Source organism: Schistocerca cancellata, chromosome 4, assembly GCF_023864275.1.
Source record: "Schistocerca cancellata isolate TAMUIC-IGC-003103 chromosome 4, iqSchCanc2.1, whole genome shotgun sequence".
Classification (NCBI taxonomy): domain Eukaryota; kingdom Metazoa; phylum Arthropoda; class Insecta; order Orthoptera; family Acrididae; genus Schistocerca; species Schistocerca cancellata.
In genome coordinates, this window is record NC_064629.1 from 653,687,655 (window position 1) to 653,700,403 (window position 12,749).

The following is a 12,749-nucleotide window of genomic DNA, read 5'->3' on the forward strand; positions in this document are numbered from 1 at the left end:
CATTTTATGAAGGGAATTCCAGAAGACATGTATCAAGTTTTTCTAATGAAGTATGTCACAATACAGGAGTTCGTCAAGTGGTGCCAGTGCATTGATGAAATGCTGCAGAAAAGAATCAGATGAAATAGATATGACCAACTCCTGAATGTTGGCTCCATGGCAGTTGTAGAAAACCACCACAATCTCACCTCTCTTATACACAAGGTAGTGAGAGAACAGATACAGCATTAAATGTAATCATAACTGTCGAACCAATTAAGCAAGAGATGGCAGCTGTGGATGTTGACTCAACTTGTCAGGAGGTAACAGAAAATGTTGAAGAAGAGGTGTATTGCTCTTTAACACCAATCTTAACCAGCAGCCAAATGCACCAGGAAGAATGGAATTGGTCAACTTGGACACTTGCCACAGCCATCAAACAACAAACCAACACCTCAACAATGCATGTGCAACCAACTCCTACGCCAAGTATAGCACTCCACAAAAGAACACACAGTTGGAGGGAAGAATACAACACATCAGTGCATTACTGCTGTGGAAACCCTGGGCATGCTGTACACTATCACTGAGAAAGGTGGTGAATTTTTGATGACTACTATACCATCAGATGTCAACCATCACAAAATATCTATTATAGTAACAATGTCATTCTTGAATTGGACTTCTTACACGCATCACTAGCTGTCAAAGAGTGAGGAAGATCAGTGCTCCAGATTGGTGAAGCTGTTCCAATAAGCACGTACAACAAAGATTCCTCTGTGTGGTTGTTTGCTGTTGAAGATGTTGTTATCCTACCATCATCAACCAAATGAGTTCCAGTCATCAATCATGATGCTCAGTTAAATTATAAAGCTTTTGTTGACTGCAAAAAGCTAGCCAGGCTCACAAACGAAATCTACAAGCCAGCAGTGATTATAAGCACTGCAAGTGGTCAAGAAGAGCTATGAATCCCTAATTGTCATGAGTAGCCACTAGTCATCCTTAAAAGTAAGTGTGTGGTGACAGCTGAACCAGTGCAGGAAGGGCAGTTTAGTGTCAACAACTAAGAATCATGCTCCGCCACCACTCCAGACAACTCAGGGGAGGAAGCTACAATCAAACTGCCAATAGAACCTGGCCTGACCAAGGAACACTATTAGTGAGTGACAGCCATTATGCACCTGGTTTCAGATGCTGTCAAATTCGGTGGGGAAAGACAGACCAAGCAGCCCATGATAAAACACTCTATCAACACTGGGGATCATATACCAATTAGCCACCCCTCATATAGCATTTAGGTGGCTGGACAACATATAATCCAGGAGGAAGTTGAGAAGATGCTGTAAGATGATATCATTAGACCCTTAAAGAGTCCTTTTTCCTCTCGTATCATCAACCCACATTGTGAGGAAGGACTGGACATGGTGTTTCTGCACTGAATACTGGTGACTGAACAAAATCACAAAATAAAAATGTCTATCCATTGCCAAGCATTGTGCACACCCAAAGCCTGCTTGAAAGGGGTGATGCATTTCTCAGCCATGGACATGCAGAAGCTACTGGCAAATTGAGGTTGATGAGGCCGACCAGAAATACGCAATCTTAATAACTCCCGACAGCCTCTATGCCTTTGGAGTATGCCGTTTGGACTGTGTAACACTCAAGCCACATTTTTAATATATGATGGACTACCTGTTTTGATATACCTTAAATGAATGATAGATGCCATTTGTCATTTTTTCAGACATTTAGAGAACATCTAAGCCATCTGACAACCCTATAGAAGTGTGTTCAGACTGCAGGCTTCCTCCTGAACCTGACAAAATGCCTCTTCACCACTCAAGAAATAAAAATCTGAAGCATGTAGTAAATGGCGAAGGAGACCATCCCAACCCAGAGAAAATAAAGAGCAGTCACAGATTTTCTGACTCCTCAGCACATTTGTGATATGAGAAGATTTCTCAGAATGTGCTCATACAACCATCAATTTATAAAGGGCTTCTATACCAAGGCACATCCCTTGGGAGAACTACTGCAAGTAGATGCCATATTTTTCTGGGATGAGATGCAAGAAAGATCTTTCCTTGTCTTTAAGGAGGTGCTAACATTTTCTACAGGCCTAGCACAGTACTACAAGAATACCAAGACACACTTTCACACCAATGCTAGTGACTATAGGATAGGTACAGTTCTTGTGCAAATGCAGGAAGGCACTGAAAAGGTGATAGCTTATGCTTGCAGAGTACTCTACAAGTCCAAATTGAACTACTTTACAACTGAGAAAGAGTTCCTTGCAATTGTTTGAGCCATGCATTTATTTCCCAAACTGTTCACCATTGTGACAAGCACATTCTCTATGCATGCTGACTGGCCTGAAGGATCCATCATATGGACTGGCTAGATGGGCACTCAAGACTTCAGGAGTACGACATCACAGTGGTATACCAAAGCAGACACAAGCACAACAACTACCTTTCAAGGAACCCTTAAATGGAACACAGCAATGTGGACAAAATCTCAGTCATTGCTGCATTAAATGACATTGCTCAACAGAGGAGGACATGACCAAAGAGGAATTCCAATTACCAAACACAGCATTGTATAAAAAGTACTGTGATCCATGGTTGCTCATCATCCCAACTCATTTATGGCCAGCTATCAAGACATATTTCTATGACACTTCAACATTTGGTCACCTGAGATTTATGAAGATTCTACACAGAATGAGACACAGGTATCACTGGTCAGGTCTCTACTGATCCATTAGACATTATGTGAGCTAACATAAGGAATGCCAGTGATGGAAGCACATGCCACAATTACTTCTGGGGCATCTGGTACCAGTCCCGCTGGCAACAATTCCATTCCACTGAATTTGAGTAAACCTACAGGAGAAGTTCCTGAAGTTACTTGGAAGTACAGAGCATCCCATGTGATGATCTCTGCTCATTGATTGTGAAAAAGTTTTGTGAAAAAGTATCAGGAGTAATTTCACAGAACACCTAAATAAGGTGCTTGCTGATATGCTGATGTCGAACAGGGAGATTGGGATACAATACTCCCCATTGTGACATTCACATAAAACACAGCAAAAAAAGACTCTGCAAGCTTCATATCATACTTTCTGTTCCATGTTTGTGAGACCGAAACAAAAATAGATACACTAATCCCATTTCAACTAGAAGATACATAGGATAACTATATGAAACACATCATCACCAGGAGTGAAGAAGCAAGACAGCTGGCTCACCTAAGGACCATGGACACTCAGGACGAAGACCGAGAGCTGTATAATGCCAAACTATGGCCAGTGAGACACAGCCCAGGAGATGTGGAACTATCGAAAAAGTTACTGAAGTGCTACTTTGGTTCGTATTTTCTCCTTTGTCACTTGTTAGATTCACATGTGAAGTTGAGGATTATGACCCTCATCAAGAAGACAACAGTGCAAACACATCTTCTGTGTGAAGCCTTACTACAGTCTAGAGATGCATATTGATGATGGAAGGATCACGGAACTGAAGACCCAGCCAACAATCACAAAGCTTCGACTGGAGTGTCTACCTCCAATCCTCCCAATCCTCATCATAGTGAAGACAATGTAACATGACCAAAATGCAAGCATCCGCCAGTGCCACCATACAGAGGACCATTGACAGGATCTAGAAGCATGGTGCTACAGTTAGCTGCAATGAGAACTTCTGAAACAGTAGGTCACTGAAATGAAATGATCGTATGGCATTGTTTGCTGGGCGGCCCCATGTGGGGAAGTTCGGCCGCCATATTGCAAGTCCTTTTTAGTTGATGCCACTTCGGTGGCTTGCGAGTCAATGATGATCAAGAACACACAACACCCAATCCTTACGAGGCAGATAAAATCCCTGACTCCACCAGGAATCAAACCCGGGACCCTGTGCGTGGGAAGCGAGAATGCTACCGCAAGACCACGAGCTGTGGACAGTAGGTCACTGTTTTTCCAGGAGAGGAGCAATGCCATGAGCTGAGGTGCATGCAGTGCGGTGTAGTGGTTAGCATCGATGGCTAGTGTCCTGCGAGTTGCCAGCTGAAACCTGACCACCAGCAATTATTGATTATTTCTGGAAAGTTCTTGAAATATATTCCTTTTTAATGTCAGTATATTCTGTAATATTCAAGGTTTGCTGGAATATTCTGTTTGTATACATAGCTGCACTCTCTGTGCTGTACATGGGTGTTCATAATAAACATTCTTTCAGTCTAAGTGTTGTATTTCACTGATGGCCCCTCTTTCAGATTTGGACTCGAGTGTGGTTATGATATTACAATATATATTCAAATACATGATATTGTCTGTTCACATTACCGTTTATTCATACACCATACCATTGAACTATACAGAGTTGTGAGTTCTGTTGAGAATAAGTACACAAACATTACAAGATACAGAAGTCTGCGTGTTAAACTCTTGTCTTTTACATAAAATAGACAGTTTAGTTTTTTTACAATGTTTAGAGAAAAAGGAACTCTAAAGACAGAAGAATAACACCCAGTTCCATACGAACAAAGCTACAGTTTTCATAGTTTTAAGCAATTGGAAAGTAAATCGAAGTACAAACATCACTAGTTTAAATGCCCTTCATCCATTTACATACAAATGAATTGTACAAAATAATTTAATAATACATACTTACTAAAATTCAGGTCTTAATAAAAATATTTATTTCTTAAAGCAATCAGTAAAAAAATACTTTCACATATACATATATATATGTACACACATGCATGCATGCACACACATCCAGAACCAACCTCACTCCCTTTCACACTCACAATCATCCTCCGAAATGCACGTGCTGCACACGCGTGTTGTCATCCACACAGACATACCTGTGTGTATCCATTTCTGATTGCATAACATTTAGGGACCAAACTTCAGTTGACTAGAGTCCATCATACATGATGACAACAGTTTTCAATTCAGACTAAAATGACAGAGAAATTACATTAACAAATTAATGGATGTGATATGATGAATATGCTATATTTAAATAATGTCGATGATTTTATGTTGGTGATGGGTAGAAAACTGTTTCATGATGCATGATGTTCAGTCAATAATTTAATTTGTGTGTCACTTTGAGGATGCTGGCAAATAATTTTTACAAATAATATGGCACAATGTATGAATATATGGATAAAGGAACAATGTTTTATCTAAAATAAATATATGATAACTTATATGTATATATTTATTTTTGCACTTTTCATGACAGGCTGTCACTCAGCTCATCCAAGTTGGTCATTTCCAAGCTCCCTCAGGAACACAATGGCATTAAACAGAGACTGAAAAAGAAAAATCATATTTTAATGCAGATGAATGCTATTTACAAGCAATATAAATCATTCATTTCCACTTTGTATAAAATGTAGGTGACAATCAAAAACAAAATGCAAACCATTCAAAATAGAGATGGGGGGGAGGAGGAGGGGGAGGGAGAGGGAGAGGGAGAGGGAGAGGGGGAGAGAGAGAGAGAGAGAGAGAGAGAGAGAGAGAGAGAGAGAGAGAGAGAGAGAGAGCAAATAAAGTAAATATGAGCAATGTTAGAAGGGCAAGAAAGGCTAATACTGGAAAGTAGAAAGGGCACTGAGAGGTCCACATGGAGACAGTTGTATGAAGGGGTATGGGTGATAAGTTTCATTTCATGCACTGCATTGAGGATAAGTAACGAACATTTCATAACACTGGAAACTGACGAGCATTACAATGAGCAATATATAAACTAGACAAGCAGAATTTTATTTCAAATAACAAGATGCCTGCCTGCTGTTCAATGTATCTTCTGTTTGGTGAATAGCATCTTGATGCTAACATTATCCTATTTTTGTGAATACACAGAACAGAATCGACTGTGAGTTTTAAACTGTTGTGGTTCTGGTGTCAAAAGCATTATGAAGCATCAGACCAGTGATTAACTTTTGTGATTACAAAAGAAATGAATTTAACACTGAAAACTATTTTTCTCCAACTCCTGCTGTGCACATTTTATGGTATTTATCATAACTGATTTTAAAACTGATAATTACCAACTATTACAAGAATACAGACAATAATAATTTAATGTAGATCATCAATATCAAAATACTAACTGAATTACCTCAACAACAATGTACTTCGCTTACAACTAGTGGTATGGTCTTCAGAGTTCACCAGGAGGGCACACATTGAGAGCAAATGCAGCTGTAGTTTCTCCTTTCTTCCCTACAGCTTTTGCTGTGTACTGTCCAACATCCAGAGATGTACATTTTACTATCTCAAACTTGAACTTCTTTTTGCCATCCATAATGAACTGGTAATTTGAACTTTGTTCATCAACAGGTTTTCCATCCTTCAACCATGTCACTGTAAAATAACATTTGATTATTAGAATCAGCTGTCAGTGCTGTAATGTTGTGGCCAGTTTTCAAACTCAGTCCTGCTCAGTTTTCAATTATATGATAAACATAGAAGATTCCAAGACATACATTTCTGTAATCTTTTGTAGTGTGTGCAGTTTGTCATTTGGTTCAGCAACCACTACAGAAGATATCTATCATCTCTCTTTTCAGCCAAAAAACTCCTAGTATAATGTTTTAAAAATAATTTATTCACAGAAATTTATATAAATGGGATTGGGGTGCAGCCAATACCTTACACAGTGTATGAACTCACAATTGCTTGCAGAAAATTGGCACTGTCTGAAACATCTCACAGATAATGTTCTACTGCTCTTGCACTTTGGATGTTGTATGAACGCTCATTAAAAAGTGACCTTTTTCTGACAATTTTATTTTATTAATTAACTATCCTCAACCATATTTCCAGACAATCTTACACAACAAGAAACTCTGCAACTAAACCTGAGTTTTCCTTACATTTGTGCTGGAATAGAGTTATAAAATATGGATTTATCGATGGAAATACATAGAAGAAATCGATATTTGGTCATTAAAAGTCCACAAAACAGAATAAAATGCTGCTTGAATAAGATGCTGCTTGATTGGTGTCATGTGTGAGAAAAGAGGCAGGTTAATGATACTGCACATTGCCATGACCTATCAAACTGGTAGTGGATAATTAATGAAGAATGGAAAGCAAACAAAGAGGTTCAAAATATCCTCAGCTGATTTAAGAATGCAATATTCATTTTAAAAAAATGATATGATGGTGTGGCATTGTTGGCCGGGAGGTCCCTGTCAGGGAAGTTTGGTTGACAGGTTGCAAGTCTTATTTCAGGTAACGCCACACTGGGTGACTTGCACGTCAGTGTTGATGAGATGATGAGAGAAACACAACACCCAGTTCACAAATGGGGAAAATCTCCAAGCCAGCTGGGAATCGAACCTGGGCCCACTGCTTTGCAGGCAAACACATTACCACTTAGCTAAGCAGCCAGACTGCAATATTCATGGATATAAGTGAACTTGGACAAAGATTTCATGCAACTCACAGCCTCCATCTCAACAGCGGGAAAGAATTCCATTACAAGCAAGATTTTAGAAACAGCTGATAAAAAATTAAGCTTGGAGCACAATATTTCAGAAGTCATACCTCTCAAGGACAAAAGTGATGTGTGGTAACAGAAGTGATAACTCTCAAGGTCAGAAAAGAACCATTTAGCTGTAAGCCAGGTGGGACTGAAAACTATGAAATGGAAGCAGCCAATGATCTTGGAATCTGTGGAAATAATGGGGTGCAAGAATCCAACAACAACAGCAGAAATGAGGCAGCCATATGGATGAATATTCCAAGGGCAGAAAGAACTCTGAAGTCAGTGAGACAATAAGACTCCATGCACCTGCATGGCTGATTTTTTAAGGACAGACTCTCTCTGAACAAATCTGAGGTAAGTGATGTAATTACAATGCCCTTAGAAACTTTGGATGTTAATTTAAAATCTAGTAGACAAGCTGTGATAAATATCTCTACTTATACCACCACAATGTCCAGTCAGTCATAAACAAGGTATTCGACACTGAAGTTTTGATAAATACTGAACTTAATTTTGTCAGTGTCCTACATCTCTCCATACACTGATGAAAGCCAGAACAGATTGCTTCATTTTCGATATCATGCTATACACTTGCAAACTACTTCTGTAGAAGAAATCATAAAAATGGAGGCACTGTTGTTTTAATGAAAAGTGTGTTGAAATCCAAAACTATTGATTCTTTTCAGTACTTACTGTCATGGAACAAGCAGGATAAAACAACTATTTCTCAAACGAACAGATACTTTTGATTTAAACAAACAATAATAACCCTAACAAAAATTACAAAACTACTGCTACTGCTCTAGACCAAGTATTTGCAAACACAACCTGCACTGCAAAATGCATAAAAACAAATTTTAGTAACCATGAATCCCAAGAGGTAACCCCTCTCAGGCTATTTACTGCCCAGACAAAACCATAAAAGAACTGTGACTGCAAGAAGGTTCAACACACAGAGTGTAAAAACATTATCAAGAAAAAGGTGGGAAGTAGTTTCTCAGATGCATGAGACAAACAAACAGTTTGGAAAGTTCTCTGGCATTTTCCACTATTATTCTGAAACAGGACTTCCTTTCAAAACACAGGTGTGAAGGAATACAATCTAAAATCAAATACATGGATAACAAGAGGCAAAAAATCTCAAGCAATACAAAAAGAGAATTGCTGAATTACAGAAGAAGCCACAACGTATACCTTCTCCTTACAGTTATATTATAAAATCATTCAGATCTATATAAAAGTTGTATGCCACACAAAAATAATGGCTAACAGCAAGTTTATATCAAAGCTGGAAATAAATGCAAAGTAATCTGAAAACTACTAAAGCAGGATGGAAATTGAAAAAAGGAAAATATCACCTTGAATTGTGACAACAAGAGAGTTACTGACCCCCCAAAACAACGACCAGAACAAAGCAAAATTCTTGCCCCACATAATCTATTTCTATGAAAAAACTCTAAATGAAACTATTTACATTGCAAAAAACCTTCAAAAAAAATTGCTCAGGAATTGATTGTATTCCAGATTTCCTCATAAAGGAATGTATTATAAATACTGCCTTGCTGATGTAATCAACTTATCCTTTTTGTCAGGAACTTTTCCTGATTATCTTAAAATTGCCAAAGTGATCCCTATTCATAAAAAAGTGACAAAGCAAATTTGGAAAACTACAGACCAGTCTTTTTATTATCAAGTTTTGCCTAAATCACTGAGAGAATCATGTATAGACAAGAACTAACTCTTCATTTATGCCCAGCATGGCTTCCAGTAAAGTAAATTTACAGCTAGTCCAATCTATATTTTTCTACAAAACACTCTAGAAGCAATGGTCAAAAAACAAAATGCTGCTGGTATTTTAGTGAACCTAAGCAAAGCTTTTGACATCTTGAATAACAAAATTCTGTTGAAAAAGCTCCAAACTACAGCATTAGAGGCACTGCATTAAAATGGTTCTCCTCATACTTAACGAATCAGAAACAGAAAGTAGTAATAACACATGATCCACGTGATAGCACTAGAACATATTTTTTTCAGATGCAGGAAAAATAAACAGTGGAGTCCCTCAACAATCCATTCTTGGACCTTCCAGTTTCATTTTGCACATGGACGACCCAATCCAAATCTAAGCATTGATTCACAAATAAATATCTTCTTCTCAGATGAAGACCAGCTAAATGACTGGTTCTATACCCAAACCAACTGTTCTAAACTTCTGTTGAAATGGAAAAGCCTCCGTGATAATCAACTCCAGTGCAATTACACCCTCAGTGGAAACAAACTTTTTAGACATATGGCTTCCACGTGATTTTAAATGACAGACACACATAACGAAAGCGAATGCAGCACTGAAGAAAGTATGCTACAGCCTACATTTACTTGCCCACAAAGCAGACTTTCACACTGTTCGAATTGCACACTTTGCCCAGTTCCACAGCATTCTTCAAAAGCCTTTGATCCTCTAACTTCCCTGCTTTATTATTCTAGAGACATGTAAATATGTAAGAAACAATTTAAAAGAGATAATTAAAAACTTTAATATACATGAATGCAATACCAGGCAACTATGATAAACTCCATGTCCATTCAGTAAGGACATCAGCCTTTAAAACCTCCATTACAAATAGTGCTATACAAATGTAAGATAATTTTTCACATAAAATAAAAGTTATTTACTCATTTTCACTGCTTTATAAATCCCTAAGGGAATTCGTATTATATCATGGCTTCTATTCAGTCACAGAATTTTTAGACCATGTGAAGTATGTCTGACTTGAATCAAGAATGTTCAAAAACTGCTGCTGCTCCTAGAGCAAGACCAAATAGAATCAGTTTATTGTACTATTATCATGGTACATTTTGATGTTATATGTAATGCAAGTGCGCAGGTGTGTGTGTGTGTGTGTGTGTGTGTGTGTGTGTGTGTGTGTGTGTGTGGACACGGAAGGCATGTGCACGCCAGTGTGTGTGCTTGTGATTTTCTAGATGAATGAAGAATTTATATTGATTAAAGTAATAACTGCAAACTGAATCTAAATCTGAATTACCATTTCAGTCAATAATTGGTCTTGAAAAGCCAATAACAACCATCTCTGCCTCAAGAAATCCAGGGTGAGACTGATTTTGTAGCAATGTCATATAGTAGAATTTGGAACTTACACACACATGTTCAACTTGGAGAATATTGTTTTGATTAATATTTGAAAAATCTATGTTGAAAACAGTTTATCACAAATATAAGGTAAGACTGCACCCTTACAAGGAATACACAGTGGCCACAAAGCCTGTATAAATTTGTTGATGCATGTAGTAGGCAGAATGGCATGTCTGAATTGTACGGAAAAATACCACTGCCAACCTCAGCAACCTTTGTATCACAAAAGAAATCCCCAAATCTATTAAACCAATATTTGGCCAAAATAATGGTTATTTAACAACATGCAGCATGCTTTCAGAATATACATTTACAAGACATTGAATTCCGTAACGTATGTTATTTACATAACATGAGAATGGTGCATAATGTGAAACATGTGACTTTCTCTCATGAAGTATTTTTGATTGTATGAGATCTCCTCATTTTTCTTAAAGATAAACTGATAAGTAAAAAGCTATGTGTGCATTAGTTTTGTAATGATTTCCATTCATCAACCTCACAGAAGAGTCACATAATAATGCTTTTATTTTACTTGAAATATAAATCAACTACACAGAGAAATACACTTTACAGCAGTACACTTTCTTTTGATTTTAATGCAGATGGTCAAAGCTGCTTAGTGTTAGTATTAGGAACTTTACTGCAAGAATTTGAAGTACAATATGATTTTGTGGTTATATGACTTTTCTTTTCAAAGTCAGTAGTCATCAGTAGTCTTTTGTGGATGTGTTGTTGGCAAATATGCAGCAGAGAAATGTCAAGTGCCATTTTGGTGTTGGCAATTAGGTTTTTTACCAGAGTGTCCTTGAATTTAGATTCCACACTAAATTTAAGAACTTTGCTTAGTACTTTACCCTCAGCCTGAGAAAATACGAAGTTAGTCAGGTTTTCTACACAATGCAGTTATGCTGCTAAGTTCACTGAAATGCAACTGCTTTGATTTTTGGCCACTGACCACACTTTGTGTGTTTTCATTTCAACAGTTACACTATTGCACCTTAATGTGTTATGTACACTGGCACAATGACAAAACCTGCATAAGGGTTATGTTTTTTCCTGTTTTATATGTGGACTTCGATCCTAAGATAGTTGTTTCTGTACCTGCTACAGTTGTTTAGGGCTCTTAGGAGGGATACCATCACATGTTGCTTCCTCCACATTGATGTGTGGAACATAAAATGCTGTTGTTGTTGTTGTGGTCTTCCGTCCAGAGACTGGTTAGATGCAGTTCTCCATGCTACTCTATCCTGTGCAAGGTACTTCATCTCCCAGTACGTACTGCAACCTACATCCTTCTGAATCTGTTTAGTGTATTCATCTCTTGGTCTCCCTCTACAATTTGTACCCTCCACACTGCCCTCCAATACTAAATTGGTGATCCCTTGATGCCTCAGAATATACCCTACCAACTGATCCCTTCTTCTAGTCAAGTTGTGCCACAAATTTCTCTTCTCTCCAATTCTATTCAGTACCTCCTCATTAGTTACGTGATCTACCCATCTAATCTTCAGCATTCTTCTGTAGCACCACATTTCGAAAGCTTCTATTCTCTTCTTGTCTAAACTATTTATTGTCCACATTTCACTTCCATACATGGCTACACTCCATACAAATACTTTCAGAAACGACTTCCTGACACTTAAATCTATACTCGATGTTAACAAATTTCTCTTCTTCAGAAACGTTTTCCTTGCCATTGCCAGTCTACTCTGTATATCCTCTCTACTTCAACCATCATGAGTTATTTTGCTCCCCAAATAGCAAAATTCGTTTACTACTTTAAGCATCTCATTTCCTAATTTAATTCCTGCAGCATCACCCGATTTCATCCAACATTCCATTATCCTTGTTTTGCTTTTGTTGATGTTCATCTTATATCTTCCTTTCAAGACACTGTCCATTCTATTCAGCTGCTCTTCCAGGTCCTTTGCTGTCTCTGACAGAATTACAATGTCATCGGTGATCCTCAAAGTTTTTATTTCTTCTCCATGGATTTTAATTCCAACTCCGAATTTTTCTTTTGTTTCCTTTACTGCTTGCTCAATATACAGACTGAATAACATCAGGGAGAGGCTACAAACCTGTCTCACTCCCTTCTCAACCACTGC

At 37.9% G+C, this 12,749-nt stretch overlaps 1 protein-coding gene across 33 annotated transcripts in view; it reads right to left on the reverse strand.

Annotated features, from left to right (window-relative positions):
• Positions 1 to 4,304: 4,304 nt before the first annotated feature.
• The window catches only part of LOC126183349 (twitchin), a 521,808-nt gene continuing 513,363 nt past the window's right edge, over positions 4,305 to 12,749 (reverse strand). For 31 of the 33 annotated variants that reach the window (XM_049925263.1, XM_049925234.1, XM_049925262.1 and 28 more), the window contains 2 exons: positions 6,114 to 6,358; positions 4,305 to 5,301 (listed from right to left, as the gene is read on the reverse strand). In XM_049925263.1, the coding sequence (XP_049781220.1) occupies positions 6,156 to 6,358 (203 nt within the window). In that variant the 3' untranslated portion in view covers positions 4,305 to 5,301; positions 6,114 to 6,155. Of the gene's footprint in view, positions 5,302 to 6,113; positions 6,359 to 12,749 lie in introns of those variants that run through there. The other 2 variants (XM_049925265.1, XM_049925264.1) reach the window with 1 other exon arrangement.